This window comes from Salmo salar, chromosome ssa28 (genome assembly GCF_905237065.1).
Source record: "Salmo salar chromosome ssa28, Ssal_v3.1, whole genome shotgun sequence".
Taxonomy (NCBI): Eukaryota; Metazoa; Chordata; class Actinopteri; order Salmoniformes; family Salmonidae; genus Salmo; species Salmo salar.
Window position 1 is genome coordinate 40,252,189 of NC_059469.1, and position 27,899 is coordinate 40,280,087.

General features: G+C 47.9%; 1 protein-coding gene across 2 annotated transcripts; it reads right to left on the reverse strand.

Annotated features, from left to right (window-relative positions):
* LOC100306827 (mediator of cell motility 1) lies at positions 1-27,802 on the reverse strand. Of its 2 annotated transcripts, NM_001165366.1 has the most exon segments (10): positions 1-350; positions 441-1,000; positions 2,461-2,565; positions 7,723-7,799; positions 9,890-10,032; positions 11,944-12,055; positions 16,297-16,409; positions 20,628-20,696; positions 22,081-22,162; positions 27,312-27,767. In NM_001165366.1, coding segments are annotated over 9 exon segments (894 nt in total). In that variant the 5' UTR covers positions 27,373-27,767; the 3' UTR covers positions 1-350; positions 441-868.
* Positions 27,803-27,899: the final 97 nt, after the last annotated feature.

Consider the following 27,899-nt stretch of genomic DNA (forward strand, 5'->3'; position numbering starts at 1 on the left):
CCTTATTTGAAAGTTTAATATTCATTTTAAACGTCTTGTTCAGGAAAACAACAGGGTCATAAGGAACAAGTCGAGTCCCTAAACGAACCCCAAATACTCCCCAATTAACCAAAAACACCCCTTCCCTTCCGACCCAAAAAATAAAAACTCATTAAAAAAATATGCAACTGCACTTCAACCAAAAATTTAAACCCCAAAAAAATCTCTCTGACACTTAAAACTGAGAAGGAGAAGGATGAGGAGAGGGGGAGCGGTGAGGAGAGGGGGAGCGGTGAGGAGAGGGGGAGCGGTGAGGAGAGGGGGAGCGGTGAGGAGAGGGGGAGCGGTGAGGAGAGGGGGAGCGGTGAGGAGAGGGGGAGCGGTGAGGAGAGGGGGAGCGGTGAGGAGAGGGGGAGCGGTGAGGAGAGGGGGAGCGGTGAGGAGAGGGGGAGCGGTGAGGAAAAGAGAAAAAGGTAGGAGACTCATTTCAGAAGCGTTGTTGGATATAATCTCTCTTCTCATTGGCTGGCGGAGTCAGGGTGTATCCAGGTCGTCGTTATGGCAATAGAGGGTCAGGGGTTCGGAGGTACAGTGGCCACTGGGAAGGTGTGTGTGTCCTAAAAGGCACCCTATTCCCTATATAGTGCACTACTTTTGATCTGAGCCCTATTGACCCTGCGATAGACAAGTGTTCTGTCCAAGGGCTTTACTTGCACATCAAAAACTCTCTCTCTCTCTCTCTCTCACACACACACACTACACCAACAGGAGATTATCCCATAGGACAGGATGAGCTTTTCTGGCTTGGACAAGGCTACTATCAGCACTGGTCAAAAAAGTACTATATAGGGAAGAGGGTGCTATTTGGGAACGTCCAAAGTGGACCACATCAATGTACAATGAGGGCCCCGGCTGCATAGCTAACAGAGCTGTCCTGCCAGTTCCTGCACTGGGACGACTGGGCATAGTTCAGGAAGGAAAAGTTCATCTCTGTTCCACTCTTCCTCAGCTCAGACACAGCCTGGGGAAAAAAAACCACACAATCAAGTAGGAAGAAAACAAGCAACAGTCAGATGTACCCGACCGTTCAACAGTTTGGGGTCACTTAGAAATGTCCTTGGTTTTAAAAGAAAAGCACTTTTTTTTTTGGTCCATTAAAATTAACATCAAATTGATCAGAAATACAGCGTAGACATTGTTAATGTTGTAAATGACTATTGTAGCTGGAAACGGCTGATTTTTTTAATGGAATATCTACATAGGCGTACAGAGGTCCATTATCAGCAACCATCACTCCTGTGTTCCAATGGCACGTTGTGTTAGCTAATCCAAGTTTATCATTTTAAAAGGCTAATTGATCATTAGAAAACCCTTTTGCAATTATGTTAGCACAGCTGAAAACTGTTGTGCTGATTAAAGAAGCAATAAAACTGGCCTTCTTAAGACTAGTTGAGTATCTGGAGCATCAGCATTTGTGGGTTCGATTACAGGCTCAAAATGGCCAGAAATAAATACATTTCTTCTGAAACTCGTCAGTCTATTCTTGTTCTGAGAAATGAACGCTATTATTCCATGTGAGAAATCGCCAAGGAACTGAAGATCCCGTACAACGATGTGTACTACTTCCTTAACAGAACAGCGCAAACTGGCTCTAACCAGAATAGAAAGAGGAGTGGGAGGCCCCGGTGCACAACTGAGCAAGAGGACCAGTACATTAGAGTGTCTAGTTTGAGAAACAGACGCCTCACAAGTCCTCAACTGGCAGCTTCATTAAATAGTTCCCACAAAACACCAGTCTCAACGTCAACAGTGAAGAGGCGACTCCGGGATGCTGGCCTTCTAGGCAGAGTTCCTCTGTCCAGTATCTGTGTTCTTCTGCCCATCTTAATCTTTTCTATTTATTGGCCAGTCTGAGATATGGCTTTTTCTTTGCAACTCTGCCTAGAAGGCCAGCATCTCGGAGTCGCTGATGCTCCAGATAATCAACTAGTCTTAAGAAGGCCAGTTGTATTGCTTCTTTAAATCAGTACAACAGTGTTTCAGCTGTTCTAACATCATTGCAAAAGGGTTTTCTAATGATCAATTAGCCTTTTAAAATGATAAACTTGGATTAGCTAACACAACGTGCCATTGGAACACAGGAGTGATGGTTGCTGATAATGGGCCTCTGTACGCCTATGTAGATATTCCATTAAAAACTACAATAGTCATTTACAACATTAACAATGTCTACACTGTATTTCTGATCAATTTGATGTTAATTTTTAAAAAAAATGGACCAAAAAAAGAAAAGTGCATTTCTTTCAAATACAAGGAGATTTTTAAGTGACCCCCAAACTTTTGAACGGTCGTGTACGTCACAGGAACAGTCAAATACACAGATCTTCATGCACACAGGTCTGTGTCATGTGATGAATAACTAAAGGTGTACCGCAGATGGCAGATTATTATGTGGTTGTTGATATTCTCGTTACGACTCACGTTCAGCAGCACTCCAATAGGATGACGTCCACAGATGGTGTTGTGGTATTTCTTCAAGTAGTTGGTGAAGGACATGGGGTCCAGTGTTTCTATAATGCCCATACCCTGGAGAGACACGAGAGAGGTATCAGACTGGGTTCTAAACCCCCCTCTAACAGTTGGCTATATAACCCTGGAGAGACACGAGAGAGGTATCAGACTGGGTTCTAAACCCCCCTCTAACAGTTGGCTATATAACCCTGGAGAGACACGAGAGAGGTATCAGACTGGGTTCTAAACCCCCTCTAACAGTTGGCTATATAACCCTGGAGAGACACGAGAGAGGTATCAGACTGGGTTCTAAACCCCCCTCTAACAGTTGGCTATATAACCCTGGAGAGACACGAGAGAGGTATCAGACTGGGTTCTAAACCCCCCTCTAACAGTTGGCTATATAACCCTGGAGAGACACGAGAGAGGTATCAGACTGGGTTCTAAACCCCCCCTCTAACAGTTGGCTATATAACCCTGGAGAGACACGAGAGAGGTATCAGACTGGGTTCTAAACCCCCCCTCTAACAGTTGGCTATATAACCCTGGAGAGACACGAGAGAGGTATCAGACTGGGTTCTAAACCCCCCTCTAACAGTTGGCTATATAACCCTGGAGAGACACGAGAGAGGTATCAGACTGGGTTCTAAACCCCCCTCTAACAGTTGGCTATATAACCCTGGAGAGACACGAGAGAGGTATCAGACTGGGTTCTAAACCCCCCTCTAACAGTTGGCTATATAACCCTGGAGAGACACGAGGGGTTTAGAACCCAGTCTGATACCCCTAACAGTTAGCTATATAACCCTGGAGAGACACGAGGGGTTTAGAACCCAGTCTGATACCCCTAACAGTTAGCTATATAACCCTGGAGAGACACGAGGGGTTTAGAACCCAGTCTGATACCCCTAACAGTTAGCTATATAACCCTGGAGAGACATGAGGGGTTTAGAACCCAGTCTGATACCCCTAACAGTTAGCTATATAACCCTGGAGAGACACGAGGGGTTTAGAACCCAGTCTGATACCCCTAACAGTTAGCTATATAACCCTGGAGAGACACGAGGGGTTTAGAACCCAGTCTGATACCCCTAACAGTTAGCTATATAACCCTGGAGAGACACGAGGGGTTTAGAACCCAGTCTGATACCCCTAACAGTTAGCTATATAACCCTGGAGAGACGAGAGGGGTTTAGAACCCAGTCTGATACCCCTAACAGTTAGCTATATAACCCTGGAGAGACGAGAGGGGTTTAGAACCCAGTCTGATACCCCTAACAGTTAGCTATATAACCCTGGAGAGACGAGAGGGGTTTTAGAACCCAGTCTGATACCCCTAACAGTTAGCTATATAACCCTGGAGAGACGAGAGGGGTTTAGAACCCAGTCTGATACCCCTAACAGTTAGCTATATAACCCTGGAGAGACGAGAGGGGTTAAGAACCCAGTCTGATACCCCTAACAGTTAGCTATATAACCCTGGAGAGACGAGAGGGGTTTAGAACCCAGTCTGATACCCCTAACAGTTAGCTATATAACCCTGGAGAGACGAGAGGGGTTAAGAACCCAGTCTGATACCCCTAACAGTTAGCTATATAACCCTGGAGAGACGAGAGGGGTTTAGAACCCAGTCTGATACCCCTAACAGTTAGCTATATAACCCTGGAGAGACGAGAGGGGTTTAGAACCCAGTCTGATACCCCTAACAGTTAGCTATATAACCCTGGAGAGACGAGAGGGGTTTAGAACCCAGACTGATACCCCTAACAGTTAGCTACAGTACCAGTCAAAAGTTGACACACCTATTCATTATAGGATTTTTCTTGATTTTTACTATTGTCTACATTTTAGAATAATAGTGAAGACATCAAAACTATGAAATAACACATATGGATCATGAAGTACCGTAATTTCCGGACTATTAAGCGCACCTGAATATAAGCCGCACCCACTGAATTAAAAAATAAATATTATTTTGAACATAAATAAGCCGCACATGTCTATAAGCCGCAGGTGCCTACCGGTACATTGAAACAAATTAACTTTACACAGGCTTTAATGAAAAACGGCTTGTAACAAAAAATACAAAATTAGCAGGAAGCTTTAGTTGTCTTTTTGCACTGAGTCAATTCCTCACGCTGCTGTTTCCAACGTCTTATCATCGACTCATTAAGACCAAGCTCCCGTGCAGCAGCTCTATTTCCTTACAACAAAAAAGTTGTTTGACCTTAAAACCCGTTCGGCAATTTCATTGGTCTAATGAAAGCGTCATGCCGCCAAAAAACTGAGCACATCACAGAATGTGTTTTAAAGCGGGAAAAATCCATATATTAGCCGCGTCATTGTTTAAGCGTGTTAAACAAATAAAAAATATTTTAGATTCTTCAAAGTAGCATCTCTTTGCCTTGACGACAGCTTTGCACACTCTTGGCATTCTCTCAACCAGCTTCATGAGGTCGTCACCTGGAATGCATTTCAATTAACAGGTGTGCCTTGTTAGAAGTTTATTTGTGGAATTTCTTTCCTTCTTAATGCGTTTGAGCCAATCAGCTGTGTTGTGACAAGGTAGGGGTGGTATACAGAGGATAGCCCTATTTGGTAAAAGACCAAGTCCATATTATGGCAAGAACAGCTCAAATAAGCAAAGAGAAACGACAGTCCATCATTACTTTAAGACATGAAGGTCAGTCAATACGAAAAACTTCAAATGCAGTCGCAAAAACCATCAAGGCCTGTGATGAAACTGGCTCTCATGAGGACCGCCACAGGAAAGGAAGACCCAGAGTTACCAGCCTCATGAGTACCGCCACAGGAAAGGAAGACCCAGAGTTACCAGCCTCATGAGGACCACCACAGGAAAGGAAGACCCAGAGTTACCAGCCTCATGAGGACCGCCGCGGGACAGGAAGACCCAGAGTTACCTCTGCTGCAGAGGATAAGTTCATTAGAGTTACCAGCCTCATGAGGACCGCCACAGGAAAGGAAGACCCAGAGTTACCTCTGCTGCAGAGGATAAGTTCATTAGAGTTACCAGCCTCATGAGGACCGCCACAGGAAAGGAAGACCCAGAGTTACCTCTGCTGCAGAGGACAAGTTCATTAGAGTTACCAGCCTCATGAGGACCGCCACAGGAAAGGAAGACCCAGAGTTTCCTCTGCTGCAGAGGACAAGTGTATTAGAGTTACCGGCCTCAGAAATTGCAGCCCAAATAAATGCTTCACAGAGTTCAAGTAACAGACACATCTCAACATCAACTGTTCAGAGGAGACTGCATGAATCAGGCCTTCATGGTCGAATTGCTGCAAAGAAACCACTACTAAAGGACACCAATAAGAAGAAGAGACTTGTTTGGGCCAAGAAACACAAGCAATGGACATTAGACCGGTGGAAATCTGTCCTTTGGTCTGATGAGTCCAAATGTGAGATTTTTGGTTCCAACCACCGTGTCTTTGTGAGACGCAGAGTAGGTGAACAAATGATCTCCACATGTGTTGTTCCCACCGTGAAGCATGGAGGAGGAGGTGTTATGGTGCTTTGCTGGTGACACTGTCAGTGATTTATTTAGAATTCAAGGCACACTTAACCAGCATGGCTACCACAGCATTTTGCAGTGATAGTCCCTCTAAGCACAAACCAGATGGGATGGCGTATCATTTGTTTTACAACATGACAGTGACCCAACACACCTCCAGGCTGTGTAAGGGCTATTTTACCATGAAGGAGAGTGATGGAGTGCTGCATCAGATGACCTGGCCTCCACAATCACCCGAACTCAACCCAATTGAGATGGTTTGGGATGAGTTGGACCACAGAGTGAAGGAAAAGCAGCCAACAAATGCTCAGCATATGTGGGAACTCATTCAAGACTGTTGGAAAACCATTCCAGGTGAAGCTGGTTGAGAGAATGCCAAGAGCGTGCAAAGCTGTCACCAAGGCAAAGGGTGGCTAGTTTGAAGAATCTCAAATATGAAGTGGAAACGTCTTGGAGCAACAATGGCTCAGCCGCGAAGTGGTAGGCCACACAAGCTCACAGAACGGGACTGCCGAGTGCTGAAGCACATAAAAACCGTCTGTCCTCAGCTGAAACTGCATCTGGAAGCAACATCAGCACAAGAACTGTTAGTCTGGAGCTTCATGAAATGGGTTTCCATGGCCCGAGCAGCTGCACACAAGCCTAAGATCACCATGCGCAATACCAAGCGTTGGCTGAAGTGGTGTAAAGCTCGCCGCCATTGGACTCTGGAGGAGTGGAAACATCTTCTCTGGAGTGATGAATCACGCTTCACCATCTGGCAGTGCGACGGGCGAATCTGGGTTTGGATGCCAGGAGAACGCTTCCTGCCCGAATGCATAGTGCCAACTGTAAAGTTTGGTGGAGGAGGAATAATGGTCTGGGGCTGTTTTTCATGGTTCGGGCCCCTTAGTTCCAGTGAAGGAAAATCTTAATGCTACAGCACACAATGACATTCTAGATGATTCTGTGCTTCCAACTTTGTGGCAACAGTTTGGGGAAGGCCCTTTCCTGTTTCAGCATGACAATGCCCCCGTGCACAAAGCGAGGTCCATACAGAAATGGTTTGTCGAGATCAGTGTGGAAGAACTTGACTGGCCTGCACAGAGCCCTGACCTCAACCCCATCAAACACCTTTGGGATGAACTGGAATACCGACTGCGAGCCAGGGCCTAATCGGCCAACATTAGTGCCCGACCTCACTAATACTCTTGTGGCTGAATGGAAGCAAGTCCCCGCAGCAATGTTCCAACATCTAGTGGAAAGCCTTCCCAGAAGAGTGGAGGCTGTTATAGCAGCAAAGGGGGGACCAACTCCATATTAATGCCCATGATTTTGGAATGAGATGTTTGACGAGCAGGTGTCCACATACTTTTTCGGTCAAGTAGTGTATTTTACATATGTTACAGCAGTTCTAGCGAAACGTTTATGTCCCTAGCTTCAACGGTGCAGTAATACTTAACAATATAAGAAAATCCCCATAAATACAGAGAACGGAAATAAGAAATACCTAAATATTACAACAAGCAACGTCAGAGTCCGGAATATATAAAAACAGGTATGATGGTGTATGTATGGACATTATGGACATCTGTCATGTTACTGCCTAGAAAGAACTGAATATCACAATGTGTTTACCATTTTATCAAGGTATATAAAAACAGATATGATGGTGTATGTATAGACATTATGGTAGGAACTGAATATCACAATGTGTTTACCATTTTATCAAGGTGTTCAATGGATCTGTGGATCTCTCCTTGAGCCTCATCATAGTAGGTGTAACAGAACCGTTGGCCTGTGGGAAGGAGGTAAACACATTAACCGTTGGGAAGGAGGAGGTAAACACATTAACCGTTGGGAAGGAGGAGGTAAACACATTAACCGTTGGGAAGGAGGTAAACTGCTAGCTGTAGCTGCTGCCTTGGCAGGAACTAATGGGGATCCATAATAAACCCCAGGAAGAGTAGCTGCTGCCTTGGCAGGAACTAATGGGGATCCATAATAAACCCCAGGAAGAGTAGCTGCTGCCTTGGTTGGAACTAATGGGGATCTATAATAAACCCCAGGAAGAGTAGCTGCTGCCTTGGCAGGAACTAATGGGGATCTATAATAAACCCCAGGAAGAGTAGCCGCTGCCTTGGCAGGAACTAATGGGGATCCATAATAAACCCCAGGAAGAGTAGCTGCTGCCTTGGCAGGAACTAATGGGGATCCATAATAAACCCCAGGAAGAGTAGCTGCTGCCTTGGCAGGAACTAATGGGGATCCATAATAAACCCCAGGAAGAGTAGCTGCTGCCTTGACAGGAACTAATGGGGATCCATAATAAACCCTCAGGAAGAGTAGCTGCTGCCTTGGCAGGAACTAATGGGGATCCATAATAAACCCCCAGGAAGAGTAGCTGCTGCCTTGGCAGGAACTAATGGGGATCCATAATAAACCCCCAGGAAGAGTAGCTGCTGCCTTGGCAGGAACTAATGGGGATCCATAATAAACCCCAGGAAGAGTAGCTGCTGCCTTGGCAGGAACTAATGGGGATCCATAATAAACCCCCAGGAAGAGTAGCTGCTGCCTTGACAGGAACTAATGGGGATCCATAATAAACCCCAGGAAGAGTAGCTGCTGCCTTGGCAGGAACTAATGGGGATCCATAATAAACCCCCAGGAAGAGTAGCTGCTGTCTTGGCAGGAACTAATGAGGATCCATAATAAACCCCAGGAAGAGTAGCTGCTGCCTTGGCAGGAACTAATGGGGATCCATAATAAACCCCCAGGAAGAGTAGCTGCTGCCTTGGCAGGAACTAATGGGGATCCATAATAAACCCCCAGGAAGAGTAGCTGCTGCTTTGGCAGGAACTAATGGGGATCCATAATAAACCCCAGGAAGAGTAGCTGCTGCCATGGCAGGAACTAATGGGGATCCATAATAAACCCCAGGAAGAGTAGCCGCTGCCTTGGCAGGAACTAATGGGGATCCATAATAAACCCCCAGGAAGAGTAGCTGCTGCCTTGGCAGGAACTAATGGGGATCCATAATAAACCCCAGGAAGAGTAGCCGCTGCCTTGGCAGGAACTAATGGGGATCCATAATAAACCCCCAGGAAGAGTAGCTGCTGCCTTGGCAGGAACTAATGGGGATCCATAATAAACCCCCAGGAAGAGTAGCTGCTGCCATGGCAGGAACTAATGGGGATCCATAATAATAAGTATAATTAATAATAAATAATAAGAATACAATATTTTTCTAAACACTTCTACATTAATGTGGATGCTACCACGACTACAGATAATCCTGAATGAATCATGACTAACTAAATGGGCGAGGAAGTTAGACGGACAAATATCCTAACTTCTGTTGTTATTGTGAGAGGTTAGCATATCTTGGAAGAATGCTATTTGTTAGTAATTTTCTCACTCATCATATAACTAGGCCAATTTTCCATTATAAGCAACTGAAGCACAAAATATATTAATGTAAAATTCTATAAAAATTACAACACAAAATGAGTTTACCCTAAATTGGTTAATTAATTAATTAATCAACTCAACCGGCTGGATGTGATGTTTGCAATGCACTATCACATTTTAATTCATACAAATAACAATTATTTATGGCCTATACTGAGGCTAAATACAGGTATTCAAAAACTACATCTGATATTTTTTTTGGGGTGTGTGACAGTTAAGGATGAAGGAGAGGTTTTTCAACAAGACAGAACCATTGTTTCCGTATTAAACCCCTTTCACACGATTGTCCTGACCCAAACTGACCTGGCTTGTCATTCCAGCAACTACAGTGGATGGATGTATAACCAGACTAGCTCAACTCAGTAGTGTGAACAAGGTATAATATATTGATTGCTACCAGTCCTGTTCTGTACGTACCCCAGTGGCAGAAGTCCGAGGAGATGATGAACAAGTTGGAGGGATCGGCCAGATACCTGCTGAGCAGTTTCCCATAATCCTGTTCTTTAGACTCACTGAGGGCTCCCACCAGCACCGGGACAATGCTGAGCTCGTCTTTATGACTGCAGTAGGAAACGGAGACAACAAATTACAGGTCTGTTGCACTGGAGACAATTACCCAACCCGATTAAAGGTGAGGGTATTAATAACCCAACCCGATTAAAGGTGAGGGTATTAATAACCCAACCCGATTAAAGGTGAGGGTATTAATAACCCAACCCGATTAAAGGTGAGGGTATTAATAACCCAACCCGATTAAAGGTGAGGGTATTAATAACCCAACCCGATTAAAGGTGAGGGTATTAATAACCCAACCTGATTAAAGGTGAGGGTATTAATAACCCAACCTGATTAAAGGTGAGGGTATTAATAACCCAACCCGATTAAAGGTGAGGGTATTAATAACCCAACCCGATTAAAGGTGAGGGTATTAATAACCCAACCTGATTAAAGGTGAGGGTATTAACCCATCCTGATTAAAGGTGAGGGTATTAATAACCCAACCTGATTAAAGGTGAGGGTATTAATAACCCAACCTGATTAAAGGTGAGGGTATTAATAACCCAACCTGATTAAAGGTGAGGGTATTAATAACCCAACCTGATTAAAGGTGAGGGTATTAACAACCCAACCTGATTAAAGGTGAGGGTATTAACCACCCAACCTGATTAAAGGTGAGGGTATTAACCACCCAACCTGATTAAAGGTGAGGGTATTAACCACCCAACCTGATTAAAGGTGAGGGTATTAACCACCCAACCTGATTAAAGGTGAGGGTATTAATAACCCAACCTGATTAAAGGTGAGGGTATTAATAACCCAACCTGATTAAAGGTGAGGGTATTAATAACCCAACCTGATTAAAGGTGAGGGTATTAATAACCCAACCTGATTAAAGGTGAGGGTATTAATAACCCAACCTGATTAAAGGTGAGGGTATTAATAACCCAACCTGATTAAAGGTGAGGGTATTAATAACCCAACCTGATTAAAAGGTGAGGGTATTAATAACCCAACCTGATTAAAGGTGAGGGTATTAACCCATCCTGATTAAAGGTGAGGGTATTAACCCATCCTGATTAAAGGTGAGGGTATTAATAAACCAACCTGATTAAAAGGTGAGGGTATTAATAACCCAACCTGATTAAAGGTGAGGGTATTAACCCATCCTGATTAAAGGTGAGGGTATTAATAACCCATCCTGATTAAAGGTGAGGGTATTAATAACCCAACCTGATTAAAGGTGAGGGTATTAATAACCCAACCTGATTAAAAGGTGAGGGTATTAATAACCCATCCTGATTAAAGGTGAGGGTATTAATAACCCAACCTGATTAAAGGTGAGGGTATTAACCACCCATCCTGATTAAAGGTGAGGGTATTAATAACCCAACCTGATTAAAGGTGAGGGTATTAATAACCCAACCTGATTAAAGGTGAGGGTATTAATAACCCAACCTGATTAAAGGTGAGGGTATTAATAACCCAACCTGATTAAAGGTGAGGGTATTAATAAACCAACCTGATTAAAGGTGAGGGTATTAATAACCCATCCTGATTAAAGGTGAGGGTATTAACCCATCCTGATTAAAGGTGAGGGTATTAACCACCCATCCTGATTAAAGGTGAGGGTATTAACCCATCCTGATTAAAGGTGAGGGTGTTTATTGAGTGGGTCCTTTAACTGAGCATACAGGCTTTACTTAGATTAGATTCTTGATTTATAATGAATCTCCATTAGCGACAACTAGTCTTACTGGGGTCCGACACAGTAAACAACCAATCATAAAACCATAGTATAATAATAAACCATAACCATCCAACTCCTCCATTTGTCATGAGGCCCTGCTGGCTCCCACAACCAGGCAGACAGGTCAGGTCTGTACAGTGCCTCTCTCTAAGTCTCTTAATTAATTACTGAACTCTCCGCTGATGGATGGCTTGTGATGAATGAAGAAGACAACCCGTCTTACCTCTCCATGGCTTTAGCAGTGTAAGGCAGGTGCATTTCAATGCTGTGCTCATCCTCGTCTGTCTGAAGGCTCATCCTCTCAAACATCCCAGTCTTCCAGAGGTCAGCATAGACTAGGAGGAGGTGAGGATTCAACATGGACGTTATTACTGGTGAAGTGAGGACGGTCATGGAATTTCAGATGATGGTAATTGGCCAGTCAAATGACCATCGTGGTCTCGGTAATAACTTGGAAAAAATAATAATTAGGCACATTTTTCTCCTCTCCTTCGCTCCGGACTGCATGTGCTGCCATATAAAGAGAATAGAAGGGGCGTCTCCGTTCAAGTCAATGGTAGTGTAATGGTTGGACTGGAGGCCCCTGTGACTGTACCAATAGGAGCAAAGCAGGAAGTGTACCCATCAATAGCAGTTAATTCAAATGTTAACATTCTATACTGAACAAAAATAAAACGCAACACGTAAATTGTTGGTCCCATGTTTCATGAGCTGAAATAAAATATCCCAGAAATCTTCCATATCCACAAAAAGCTTTTTTCTCTCTAATTTTGTTCACAATTTTATTTACATCTCTGTTAGTGAGCATTTCTCCTCTGCCAAGATAATCCATCCTCCTGACAGATGTGGCATATCAAGAAGCTGATTAAACAGCATTATCATTACACAGGTGCACCTTGTGCTGGGTGACAATAAAAAGGCCAGTAATAATGTGCAGTTCGGGTCACACAACACAATGCCACAGACGTCTGGTGTTTTGAGGGAGCATGTAATTAGCATGCTGACTGCAGGAATGTCCACCAGAGCTGTTGCAAGATCATTTTGTTAATTTCTCTACCATAAGCCGCCTCCAACGTCGTTTTAAAGAATTTGGCGGTACGTCCAACCGGCCTTACAACCGCAGACCACGTGTAACCGTGCCAGCAAAGGACCTCCACATTTGGCTTCTTCACCTGAGGCATCGTCTGAGACCAGCCACCCCGGACAACTGATAAAACTGTGGAAAGAACTTCTGCACAAACTGCTTATTTGTTATTATTTATGATTATTATTTATTCGTCTGCAGTTCATCGTCGTAACCGACATCAGTGGATAAATGCTCACCTTCGATCGCCACTGGCACGCTGGAGAAGTGTGCTCTTCAGGGATGAATCCCAGTTTCAACTGTCCCGGGCAGACGGCAGACAGCGTGTATGGCGTCGTATGAACAGAGCGCCATAAGCTACGGACAACAAACCCAATTGCATTTTAACGAAGGCAATTTGAATGCACAGCGATACCGTGACGGGATCCAGAGGCCCCGTTGTCGTGCCATTCATCCGCCGCCATCACCTCATGTTTCAGCATGACATGCACGGCCCCATGTCACAAGGATCTGGACACAATTCCTGGAAGCTGAAAATGTCCCAGTTCTTCCATTGGCCTGCATACCTCACCAGACATGTCACCCATTGAGCATGTTTGGGATGCTCTGGATCGACGTGTACAACAGCGTGTTCCAGTTCCCGCCCAATATCCAGCAACTTCACACAGACATTGAAGAGGTGTGGGACAACATTCCACAGGCCACAATCAACAGCCTGATTAACTCTATGTGAAGGAGATGTGTCGCGCTGCATGAGGCAAATGGTCACACGAGATACTGACTGGTTTTCTGATCCACACCCCTACCTTTTTTATTTAAGGTATCTGTGACCAACAGATGCATATCTGTATTCCCAGTCAAATCCATAGATTAGGGCCAAATACATTTAATTAAATGTAATTATTTCCTTACATGAAATGTAACTCTGTAAAAAAAAATATATATATTTAATTGTTGCATGTTGCGTTTATATTTTTGTTCAGTGTACATTACCATGGAAATGATTGCATCATAATACCAGGCAGCCATTGGGCGTACCCATTGAAGCACATTATGTTACATCATCCCATGTCTAAAATGTGCTGTATAAATAAAGCTTGATTTGATCAATCTAATTGCCAGGGTTAGAGGTTCCCCTTCAGTCTGTAAAACAAACAACCAATCCTATTCACCTGAAGCAAACTGAAAGCCCGCCCTCAGAAGCCCCGCCTTCCTGGCTATAATACTGGGGGGGGGACACATAGAAATCGCATCAATTTCCTCAATTCTTCACTACGAGATTTGGTTGCGACTTAGTGGGGAGAGGGAGTACTCGTCCCCCTAGATGTTGAGAGGTTTCAGTCTTGGTATGTGTGTTTGCTTGTGAAACCAATGCTTCCTTGCTTGAGGTATATGGCCTCCGACTGTGCCCTAGGTGGTTTCACAATGAACATGAAAGATACGAGGGCTGTCCTGTTGCCTGGGGTGGAAATAGGCTCAGGTGGCTTTGGCCCGGCCCAGTTATAAAGAGGCCTTGGCCCGGCCCAGTTATGAAGAGGCCTTGGCCCAGACCAGTTATAAAGAGGCCTTGGCCCAGACCAGACCAGTTATGAACAGGCCCTGCTTCTCTCAAGGCCCCTCCTCCTCCTCACAAGGCCCCTGCCAAGGCCCCTCCCAAGGCCCCTCCTCCTCCTCCCAAGGCCCCTCCCAAGGCCCCTCCTCCTCCTCCTCCCAAGGCCCCTCCCAAGGCCCCTCCTCCTCCTCCCAAGGCCCCTCCCAAGGCCCCTCCTCCTCCTCCCAAGGCCCCTCCCAAGGCCCCTTCTCCCCCTCACAAGGCCCCTCCTCCTCCCAAGGCTCCTCCTCCTCCCCCTCACAAGGCTCCTCCTCCTCCCCCTCACAAGGCTCCTCCTCCTCCCCCTCACAAGGCTCCTCCTCCCCCTCCCCCTCACAAGGCCCCTCCTCCCCCCTCACAAGGCCCCTCCCCCTCACAAGGCCCCTCCTCCTCACAAGGCCCCTCCTCCTCCCCCCCTCACAAGGCTCCTCCCACAAGGCCCCTCCTCCTCCCCCCCTCACAAGGCTCCTCCCACAAGGCCCCTCCTCCTCCCCCCCCACAAGGCCCCTCCTCCTCCCCCCTCACAAGGCCCCTCCTCCTCCCCCCTCACAAGGCTCCTCCTCCTCCCCCTCACAAGGCTCCTCCTTCTCCTCACAAGGCCCCTCCTCCTCCCCCCTCACAAGGCCCCTCCTCCCCCTCCCCCTCACAAGGCTCGTCCCCCCTCACAAGGCCCCTCCCCCTCACAAGGCCCCTCCTCCTCACAAGGCCCCTCCCCCCTCACAAGGCTCCTCCTCCTCACAAGGCCCCTCCTCCTCCCCCCTCACAAGGCCCCTCCCCCTCACAAGGCCCCTCCTCCTCCCCCTCACAAGGCCCCTCCTCCTCCCCCTCACAAGGCTCCTCCCACAAGGCCCCTCCTCCTCCCCCCTCACAAGGCCCCTCCTCCTCCCCCCTCACAAGGCTCCTCCCACAAGGCCCCTCCTCCTCCCCCCTCACAAGGCCCCTCCTCCTCCCCCCTCACAAGGCTCCTCCTCCTCCCCCTCACAAGGCCCCTCCTCCTCCCCCTCACAAGGCCCCTCCTCACAAGGCCCCTCCTCCTCACAAGGCCCCTCCTCCTCACAAGGCCCCTCCTCCTCACAAGGCCCCTCCTCCTCCCCCTCACAAGGCCCCTCCTCCTCCCCCTCACAAGGCCCCTCCTCCCCCTCCCCAGGCTCCTCCCCCTCACAAGGCCCCTCCCCCTCACAAGGCCCCTCCCCCTCACAAGGCCCCTCCTCCTCCCCCTCACAAGGCCCCTCCTCCTCCCCCTCAGCTCTAGTTAATAAAGTAACTTACAAATGGACTTGTCTGCTGCTTCCTTAACTCGGATCTGACCTCGTCGACATGGAACTGGTCGCCGTCAGGTCCGTTTGGAAAGACTATCTATATTGAAAAATGTATTTATGCGTAATTTGTTCGGGTGGGAAAGCCCCAGGTCCATTTCAGAATGGGTCCAACTTCTTAGAGGCCCAACAACAGACAACGCCAGGAACATTGTAAATGATGTCACAGAAACTGGACTTGGGCCTGGAATAGGGTGCGTTTTTTTGGGGGGGCCAATTAAACATAAAAATGACGTACATTAAGTGTCTAAAGTTCATTTCTCCTCTGTACCGTAACCCCAAAACACCAACACGTACCGAAACATGGGTTTGGTGAACTGTTACACCCTTAGTTATGAATAGAAGTACTGTTCTCTGAAGGAGGGAACGAGGTACAACAGATTTGGGACCAAACCAACATCAGTTTGGGCTCACCGAAGAGTGGTACTGAATTGAGGAAATGGATGAGAGCCTCGCTATTATAGCAGGGAAGCGGGGCCAACTAGAAATAGATCCCTACCCTTCTGGTCAATCATGAGGTGTTTTATAAACCTCAGCAGACTACAGTGTGTGTGTGTGTGTGTGTGTGTGTGTGTGTGTACCTACCCTTCTGGTCAATCCTGAGGTCGTAGAGAGGCGTTTTATAAATCTCAGCGGAGGACAGGGCACAGCGGGACAGAGGAACATGGTGAGACGGACCCAAGATGAACACCCTGCGACTACAGGGGGAAAGAGAGGACTCAGTCACCTCACTGTCCTCAGTAGGACTCAGTCACCTCACTGTCCTCAGTAGGACTCAGTCACCTCACTGTCCTCAGTAGGACTCAGTCACCTCACTGTCCTCAGTAGGACTCAGTCACCTCACTGTCCTCAGTAGGACTCAGTCACCTCACTGTCCTCAGTCACCTCACTGTCCTCAGTCACCTCACTGTCCTCAGTCACCTCACTGTCCTCAGTCACCTCACTGTCCTCAGTAGGACACAGTCACCTCACTGTCCTCAGTAGGACTCAGTCACCTCACTGTCCTCAGTCACCCACTGTACTCAGTCACCTCACTGTCCTCAGTCACCTACTGTCCTCAGTCACCTCACTGTCCTCAGTACTGTCCTCAGTCACCTCACTGTCCTCAGTCACCTCACTGTCCTCAGTCACCTCACTGTCCTCAGTCACCTCACTGTCCTCAGTCACCTCACTGTCCTCAGTCACCTCACTGTCCTCAGTCACCTCATTGTCCTCAGTCACCTCACTGTCCTCAGTCACCTCACTGTCCTCAGTCACCTCACTGTCCTCAGTAGGACTCAGTCACCTCACTGTCCTCAGTAGGACTCAGTCACCTCACTGTCCTCAGTCACCTCACTGTCCTCAGTCACCTCACTGTCCTCAGTAGGACTCAGTCACCTCACTGTCCTCAGTAGGACTCAGTCACCTCACTGTCCTCAGTAGGACTCAGTCACCTCACTGTCCTCAGTAGGACTCAGTCACCTCACTGTCCTCAGTAGGACTCAGTCACCTCACTGTCCTCAGTAGGACTCAGTCACCTCACTGTCCTCAGTCACCTCACTGTCCTCAGTCACCTCACTGTCCTCAGTCACCTCACTGTCCTCAGTCACCTCACGTCCTCAGTCACCTCACTGTCCTCAGTCCCTCACGTCCTCAGTCACCTCACTGTCCTCAGTACCACGTCCTCAGTCACCTCACTGTCCTCAGTAACGTCCTCAGTCACCTCACTGTCCTCAGTCACTCACTGTCTCAGTCACCTCACTGTCCTCAGTAGGACTCAGTCAGCTCACTGTCCTCAGTAGGACTCAGTCAGCTCACTGTCCTCAGTAGGACTCAGTCAGCTCACTGTCCTCAGTAGGACTCAGTCACCTCACTGTCCTCAGTAGGACTCAGTCACCTCACTGTCCTCAGTAGGACTCAGTTCTGCATTGCAGCTCAGTGGACCAGCCATCACGGACCAGCCATTAGTAACGTCGGCCGACCAGCCATCACGGACCAGCCATCACGGACCAGTCATCACGGACCAGCCATCACGGACCAGCCATCATGGACCAGCCATCATGGACCAGCCATCATGGACCAGTCACCACGGACCAGTCACCACGGACCAGTCACCACGGACCAGCCATCACGGACCAGCCATCACGGACCAGCCATTAGTAACGTCGGCCGACCAGCCATCATGGACTAGCCATCACGGACCAGCCATCATGGACCAGCCATCACGGACCAGCCATCACGGACCAGCCATCACGGACCAGCAATTAGTAACGTCGGCCGACCAGCCATCACGGACCAGCCATCATGGACCAGCCATCATGGACCAGTCACCACGGACCAGTCACCACGGACCAGCCATCACGGACCAGCCATCACGGACCAGCCATCACGGACCAGCCATTAGTAACGTCGGCCGACCAGCCATCATGGACCAGCCATCACGGACCAGACATCAGTAACGTCGGCCGACCAGCCATCATGGACCAGCCATCAGTAACGTCGGCCGACCAGCCATCACGGACCAGCCATCACGGACCAGCCATCAGTAACGTCGGCCGACCAGCCATCACGGACCAGTCACCACGGACCAGCCATCACGGACCAGTCACCACGGACCAGCCATCACGGACCAGTCACCACGGACCAGCCATCACGGACCAGTCACCACGGACCAGCCATCAGTAACGTCGGCCGACCAGCCATCACGGACCAGTCACCACGGACCTGTCACCACGGACCAGCCATCAGTAACGTCGGCCGACCAGCCATCACGGACCAGTCACCATGGACCAGCCATCACGGACCAGTCACCACGGAGCAGTCACCACGGAGCAGTCACCACGGACCAGCCATCACGGACCAGTCACCACGGACCAGTCACCACGGACCAGCCATCACGGACCAGCCACCACGGACCAGTCACCACGGACCAGCCATCACGGACCAGCCACCACGGACCAGCCATCAGTAACGTCGGCGGACCAGCCACCACGGACCAGCCACCACGGACCAGCCACCACGGACCAGCCATCAGTAACGTCGGCGGACCAGCCACCACGGACCAGCCATCACGGACCAGCCATCACGGACCAGCCATCACCAGCCATCAGTAACGTCGGCGGACCAGCCACCACGGACCAGCCACCACGGACCAGCCACCACGGACCAGCCACCACGGACCAGCCATCAGTAACGTCGGCGGACCAGCCATCAGTAACGTCGGCGGACCAGCCACCACAGACCAGCCATCACGGACCAGCCATCACGGACCAGCCATCAGTAACGTCGGCCGACCAGCCATCACGGACCAGCCATCAGTAACGTCGGCCGACCAGCCATCACGGACCAGCCAGCAGTAACGTCGGCGGACCAGCCATCACGGACCAGCCATTAGTAACGTCGGCCGACCAGCCATCACGGACCAGCCAATAGTAACGTCGGCCGACCAGCCATCACGGACCAGCCATTAGTAACGTCGGCCGACCAGCCATCACGGACCAGCCAATAGTAAAATCGGCCGACCAGCCATCACGGACCAGTCACCACGGACCAGCCATCACGGACCAGCCATCACGGACCAGACATCAGTAACGTCGGCCGACCAGCCATCATGGACCAGCCATCAGTAACGTCGGCCGACCAGCCATCACGGACCAGCCATCACGGACCAGCCATCAGTAACGTCGGCCGACCAGCCATCACGGACCAGTCACCACGGACCAGCCATCACGGACCAGTCACCACGGACCAGCCATCACGGACCAGTCACCACGGACCAGCCATCACGGACCAGTCACCACGGACCAGCCATCAGTAACGTCGGCCGACCAGCCATCACGGACCAGTCACCACGGACCTGTCACCACGGACCAGCCACCACGGACCAGCCATCAGTAACGTCGGCCGACCAGCCATCACGGACCAGTCACCATGGACCAGCCATCACGGACCAGTCACCACGGAGCAGTCACCACGGACCAGCCATAACGGACCAGTCACCACGGACCAGTCACCACGGACCAGCCATCACGGACCAGCCACCACGGACCAGTCACCACGGACCAGCCATCACGGACCGCCAGCCATCAGTAACGTCGGCGGACCAGCCACCACGGACCAGCCACCACGGACCAGCCACCACGGACCAGCCATCAGTAACGTCGGCGGACCAGCCACCACGGACCAGCCATCACGGACCAGCCATCACGGACCAGCCATCACCAGCCATCACCAGCCATCAGTAACGTTGGCGGACCAGCCACCACGTACCAGCCACCACGGACCAGCCACCACGGACCAGCCACCACGGACCAGCCATCAGTAACGTCGGCCGACCAGCCACCACGGACCAGCCATCACCGGCACCAGCCATCACGGACCAGCCATCAGTAACGTCGGCCGACCAGCCATCACGGACCAGCCATCAGTAACGTCGGCCGACCAGCCATCACGGACCAGCCATCAGTAACGTCGGCGGACCAGCCATCAGTAACGTCGGCCGACCAGCCATCACGGACCAGCCATCAGTAACGTCGGCGGACCAGCCATCAGTAACGTCGGCCGACCAGCCATCACGGACCAGCCATCAGTAACGTCGGCGGACCAGCCATCAGTAACGTCGGCCGACCAGCCATCACGGACCAGCCATCAGTAACGTCGGCGGACCAGGCTCCGATCATGTTGTTCCAGGGCTACTCCAATACGGCTAACTACTGTCTGTCTGAGGTAACTACAGTCTCATAGTTCCTTCATGGTGAAACAGGGCAGGATAAGGGTTTGATAAGGAGGGAAAATGTAGAAAAAGCATTTTAAAAACCTCTCATTTTCGATTTGATGATACTTAAAATCGTCCATGAAAATGTATTTTGTTAGTGACAAAATGTGTTTAATTTAGAAACCTGATTGAACGTATGTAAGGCAACAGACAAGGTACTTACGTAACAGAAGGGTCGATTTGTTTGTAGGCGTGTGCAGCACAAGCACCGCAGTACGAATATCCTGCATGGCTGGAAACACATAACAAGACACCATTACAACCTGGCTGGCAACACATTACAACCTGGCTGGCAACACATTACAACCTGGCTGGCACATTAAATCCTGGCTGGCTGACAACACAATACAACCTGGCTGACTGACAACCTGGCTGACTGACAACACAATACAACCTGGCTGACTGACAACCTGGCTGACTGACAACACAATACAACCTGGCTGGCTGACAGCACAATACAACCTGGCTGACTGACAACCTGGCTGACTGACAGCACAATACAACCTGGCTGACTGACAACACAATACAACCTGGCTGACAACACAATACAACCTGGCTGGCTGACAACCTGGCTGACTGACAACACAATACAACCTGGCTGACTGACAACACAATACAACCTGGCTGACAACACAATACAACCTGGCTGGCTGACAACCTGGCTGACTGACAACACAATACAACCTGGCTGACTGACAGCACAATACAACCTGGCTGACAACACAATACAACCTGGCTGACTGACAACCTGGCTGACTGACAACACAATACAACCTGGCTGGCTGACAACACAATACAACCTGGCTGGCTGACAGCACAACACAACCTGGCTGGCTGACAGCACAACACAACCTGGCTGACTGACAACACAACACAACCTGGCTGACTGACAACACAACACAACCTGGCTGGCTGACAACCTGGCTGACTGACAACACAATACAACCTGGCTGGCTGACTGACAACACAATACAACCTGGCTGGCTGACTGACAACACAATACAACCTGGCTGGCTGACTGACAACACAATACAACCTGGCTGACTGACAACACAATACAACCTGGCTGGCTGACTGACAACACAATACAACCTGGCTGGCTGACTGACAACACAATACAACCTGGCTGACAACACAATACAACCTGGCTGGCTGACTGACAACACAATACAACCTGGCAACACAATACAACCTGGCTGGCTGACAACACAATACAACCTGGCTGACTGACAACACAATACAACCTGGCTGGCTGGCACCTGGTTGACTGACAACACAATACAACCTGGCTGCTGACAACACAATACAACCTGGCTGGCTGACAACACAATACAACCTGGCTGACTGACAACACAATACAACCTGGCTGGCTGGCAACCTGGCTGACTGACAGCACAATACAACCTGGCTGGCTGACAACACAATACAACCTGGCTGACTGACAACACAATACAACCTGGCTGGCTGACAACACAATACAACCTGGCTGGCTGACAACACAATACAACCTGGCTGGCTGGCAACCAACCTGGCTGACTGACAACACAATACAACCAATAGAAAACAAGATGAGGCCTTTTCCTCGACTTATAGGAACAACTTGTAGTGGAGCTTACGGCGCTATAATGGCTCTAGCAGGGCTGACAGTGGATTGTGCTTGAGACAACCAGCCTTCTAGTTGTGTATTCAGCTGGGAGCCTGTAGAGAGGGAAGAACAACACTTCATTAATCCATACCAAACCAAAACAATGACTCTTCTGCTGTACCCAGTGCCTCTTATACACAGGGGAACATACCCAGGTCGACATTATTAACTGCAGTAGAGAGAGTCAGCGCTTTTAAAAAGTTCCTTGGCGTCCACATCACCGAGGACTTGACATGGACTAACAACGTCACTCTGGTTAAAACGCCGCAAAAGCGTCTCTGCTTCCTGGGGGGGGGGGATGGGGCCTGAGGTTCGGCATGCTACTATACCACTGCACCGCTGAGAGCATCGTGACCAGTTGCATCACAGACCGGTGCAGGAATTGCTCTGTCCACGACCGCAAGGCCCTCCAGCGGGTGGTGAAGACGGTCCAGTGCATGTGGAAGAGGAGCGTCCTCTAAAAACGGTGGCTGAGGAATGCCTGCAGCATCATTAAGGACCCCAAACGCCAGCTGTTCACTGCCTTACCGTCCAACAGACAGTATCAGAGCACCTCACCTTAGCACACATGCACTCATCCCCCTTCCCCAAAACATGTGTAAATACTTCCTGTATTATAAACGGAAATGTTTATTCTATTCTACTGAGACATTTACTTTCCGTTTGTGTTCCTGTCGTTTCATCGTCCAGAAGGAATCTGCAGTCAGCGTTTGGCTGGATGGTGAATACCATGTGTGTCCTGTACATACAACTAATACACATTAGGTAGTAGTCTGTTTGTGGATTAACGCAAGTCCTTGTGATGCTAAACATTGTCTGCCACGGTAAGGAGTTGGCATGATACCACAGAAAGATCTGGGACAACGATAATCAGAAGCTACTTTCTCAGACAAAGTACAACACTGACTGACTGAATCTGTACGCAAACAGCTAGCTGGCTGGCTGGCTGGCTGGCTGGCTGGCTGGCTTATGTTGTGGAAAATTAAATCAAATATTTCATAGATTCCCTGAACTTGTAAATTCAATTAGACTTTATTACAAAAAGTAACAAAGCCGAGCAATAGCATGGAAGAACTGACTTCACCACAGACCTCAGGCTTTAAAGGTTTCCACCTTCACATAACACACACGGTCACTCCCCTCTACCTATATGATTAACACCCATTGGCCACCATTATGTTTCTGTCTCAATTCTTGCTGGTTTTCCCGATTATACTGGTGGCGTTATCCATACACATAATGCAGGAGTCTGTCCAGTGATATTCACGGGACTACACAATGGCTCTCCCCAAGCCTGTGACGGCACAGCCATACATATACAACAGAATCACATGCCTTAATGTTAGCCACAGGACCAGGTAATGACATATCAGCCTTTATTCTGCTTACACCTGTCTATTAATTAACCCTGTGTTTTCTGTCTCAATACCGCTGGGAGAACAGTCTGGATACTGGAAGGGAGAAAAAAAGTGTTGTTTTTTTCCTAAAAATCAATCCAATACATTGAGCAAAGAGGAGTCAATACTTGATCAATAAGGATGGTTTTCATCTGCCTGGACAATGTTTACAAAATAGCTGTGACGCACTGGGACTGCATGTGCGTTTGTGTATAGGACTACCATCGAAGCACTGCTTAAATGACTTCCTGATTAACTGAAATGAGGACAGACATCGCTAGCCTATCCCATCTACCCTATTCCCTTTACAGAGTACCACAGGACGAGTCATAACACCCTTTACAGAGTACCGCAGGACGAGTCATAACACCCTTTACAGAGTACCGCAGGACGAGTCATAACACCCTTTACAGAGTACCGCAGGACGAGTCATAACACCCTTTACAGAGTACCACAGGACGAGTCATAACACCCTTTACAGAGTACCACAGGACGAGTCATAACACCCTTTACAGAGTACCGCAGGACGAGTCATAACACCCTTTACAGAGTACCACAGGACGAGTCATAACACCCTTTACAGAGTACCACAGGACGAGTCATAACACCCTTTACAGAGTACCACAGGACGAGTCATAACACCCTTTACAGAGTACCGCAGGACGAGTCATAACACCCTTTACAGAGTACCACAGGACGAGTCATAACACCCTTTACAGAGTACCGCAGGACGAGTCATAACACCCTTTACAGAGTACCGCAGGACGAGTCATAACACCCTTTACAGAGTACCGCAGGACGAGTCATAACACCCTTTACAGAGTACCACAGGACGAGTCATAACACCCTTTACAGAGTACCGCAGGACGAGTCATAACACCCTTTACAGAGTACCGCAGGACGAGTCATAACACCCTTTACAGAGTACCACAGGACGAGTCATAACACCCTTTACAGAGTACCACAGGACGAGTCATAACACCCTTTACAGAGTACCACAGGACGAGTCATAACACCCTTTACAGAGTACCACAGGACGAGTCATAACACCCTTTACAGAGTACCACAGGACGAGTCATAACACCCTTTACAGAGTACCGCAGGACGAGTCATAACACCCTTTACAGAGTACCACAGGACGAGTCATAACACCCTTTACAGAGTACCACAGGACGAGTCATAACACCCTAAATCTCTCTAGGACACGGTGACTTATCAATATACTGTTAACTAAATGTAGTAATTAATAAATTAGCTACATTTCTTCAAATGGGTAATTATGTGAATTGTGTTGTGCAAGTTTTAAATTGACACAATACCTGGTGTCAGCTAGAGAGGATGTGCAGCAGCTTGCAGGGATTTGTAGTTTTTCACGATGTCTACATTAACGCTGATTAGCATTTTCAAATCAAGCGTAAATACAGGCGATTATATTGATAAGTCACCGTGTCCTAGAGAGATTTAGATGGTTATCAAAATGTCACGCCAGGGTAAGACTACACAAAACACAGCCCCTTATTGGAAGAGTTTCTAAAATCCCCATATGAGGAAAAATTATTAGTGGAAAAACAATTGGAACCATTTCCCTGTTTGACCGCTAGGTTTTATGGGTATTATGACACCTCCACAGTGCACTATATAGGGAATAGGGTGCCATTTGGGATGCAGCCTGAATGATGTCACCCTAATCCCACACCAGCAAGGCTCCGGGTACTCTGACCTTTCAGGACAACTCTGCTGATCCCTGATATTTAAGGCTACATGCTCACGGGCACAATGGAGGATTCATGTCCCTTCAATCAATGTGACCCCCGACGTCACTGTCTGTCTGTATCTTACCGGCTGGCTTCATCAGCCTTGTTATGTGTGACTGACTGGGCTGGAGCAGAGAGATAACAGAGAGATACAAGTCTTTACAACAATGAGCGTTTACGTCCCAAGCGGCACCTTATTTCCTTTATAGGGCACTAATTGACCAGGGACCATAGGGCACTAATTGACCAGGGACCATAGGGCACTAAATTGACCAGGGACCATAGGGCACTAAATTGACCAGGGACCATAGAATAGGGCACTAATTGACCAGGGACCAAAGAATAGGGCACTAATTGACCAGGGACCAAATAATAGGGCACTAATTGACCAGGGACCATAGAATAGGGCACTAATTGACCAGGGACCAAAGAATAGGGCACTAATTGACCAGGGACCATAGAATAGGGCACTAATTGACCAGGGACCAAAGAATAGGGCACTCATTTGACCAGGGACCATAGGGTCAGAGAATAGGGTGCAATTGGGGACAAAGCCTGTGTATATTGACAAATACTTGTGTTGTCCTCCTCACTATCACTGTATGCAAAGCAAACTGCCAAGCATCTAGCTGAGGTTACTAATCAAGCCCATGATTCACTAAGGCTAATGTCATTTAGTTGAGCTAAAATAACTCACTACATCCTCACGGTAAGATATTTTGAACACAGTAATATCCTAACTCACAGATTCCTTCACATTTATATTGCAATGTCAGAGAAAAATGTATGTAATGTGATATACACTAAACCCTTGGATTAGGGTTCGTTTATATACACTAAACCCCTTGGATTAGGGTTAGTTTAAATGTAATGTTATATACACTAAACCCTTGGATTAGGGTTCGTTTATATACACTAAACCCTTGGATTAGGGTTAGTTTAAATGTAATGTGATATACACTAAACCCTTGGATTAGGGTTAGTTTAAATGCCCCCCCCCAAAAAAATAATTCTACTTTTGATGACAAGTTGACGAAAGCCGTATCCCTTCTAGCCACCACAACCCTAGACTAGTAGCTACAGTTGGCTAACAAGGGACATAGTAGCAAGCTTGCTAAGCTAAATGAAAAGTAATGTGTGAGATGAGGAATAAACTAGCTAGCTGATCCCAATGCAATATGAGCACTCAATTTGCTGCCTAGACCTACCCAGGGAGGTGGTCCTTTGTTCCAGACGAGAGGAATGTCTATGTGGACTAAATAACCAGGGAGGGTCAGTCAGCTAGCCAGATCACTGACAGTCCTTTTGGTGGAGTAGGCTATAATGATAGATGTATAGGGGAATATTTTGCGATAATGATTAACTGACCGTTCACTGAGATGGTTGTCAGTGTTTTTGACATAATTAGCTAATGCTGTTGACAAGGGTTGCTACCTGTAACTACCTAGTATGGCTAGACATTTCTTCCAATCATCAGATCATATAACTCACCATTTCAAAAAATAAAATAAAAAAGTTCTGAGTAAACAAGACGTGCGTGGACTAAAATAATTGTATGTGTGTTAGCTAGCTTCTAACGCTAGCTTGTAAATAACAACAATAAGAAAAATCGTCCTAATTCTGCTGTTTGATAAAGAAGTGACAGCTGATGCAAGCTAAGTAGCAGACTGTTGTTCTGGGCCAGCTTGATAGAGAACGGCCTGTTGTTGTTTTTATCACCCCCCCTTCCTCTCTCCTACTCAACTAGCCAGCTATCTAACGTTAACTAGTTACTTTACCGGACAACAACAGCCCAAGAGAGGACCTGTCTGCAGCTAGCTAGCTAACTAACTAGCTAACTACCCCGGACAAACAGTCCCAAAGAAGAAACAAAAAATAGTTCAGTAGCTAGCTAGTTAGCAAGGTTTGGTAACCAGGTTAGCTACTTACCCGGACAAACAACTCAAACATTACAGAGGAAGCCCCGTAAAATACAGCTAGTTATCTTGACCCCTATTAGTTAACTAGTTAAACCTGGTCTCTGGCCCATTTTCCTGGTTCGGGTTCTGTACCTGAGGCGGTGTACCAACTGCCAGCGTGACTTGCTTCTCTGCTAACGGCTCGGTTCGACATCTTAGCTGCCGAGCTGCCTATCTTGAATAAAATGTCCGGTAGAAAAATATAGATATATTTTTTGAAATTAACTCTGGGGGAGGAAGAAAAAAAACAACTACCTAAATAGAAACCACCAAATAAAAACAAAAAAAAGTTGACAAGACAAAAGAAAGGAAAGAATAGCTAGCTAGAGAGTAGCCAAGTTATCCAGATGTCGTCGAAGTTGAAATGCTGAGGAGAAAAGTGATGCTAACGGTTACTTCCCAAAAAAATAAGATTAAACGAGGGTTTTGTTTTTTTTAGTTACGTTATGAACAAAACCCCAAAAAAACTCAATGCAGTTTGTCAAAGTAGTACTATTGATTTGACTAAAACTAGTTTGTCATAAATCGGGCTAGATGGTAGCAACTGTACATCATCATCGACTAAAGTAATATGTTTTTTTTTTTTTTGCATACAGCAGAGATAATATAAAACAGGAGATAGGAAACCTAATGAAGAATATCTCTGGCCTCACCGAGCAGACCGTCGACTCAATGCGTTTA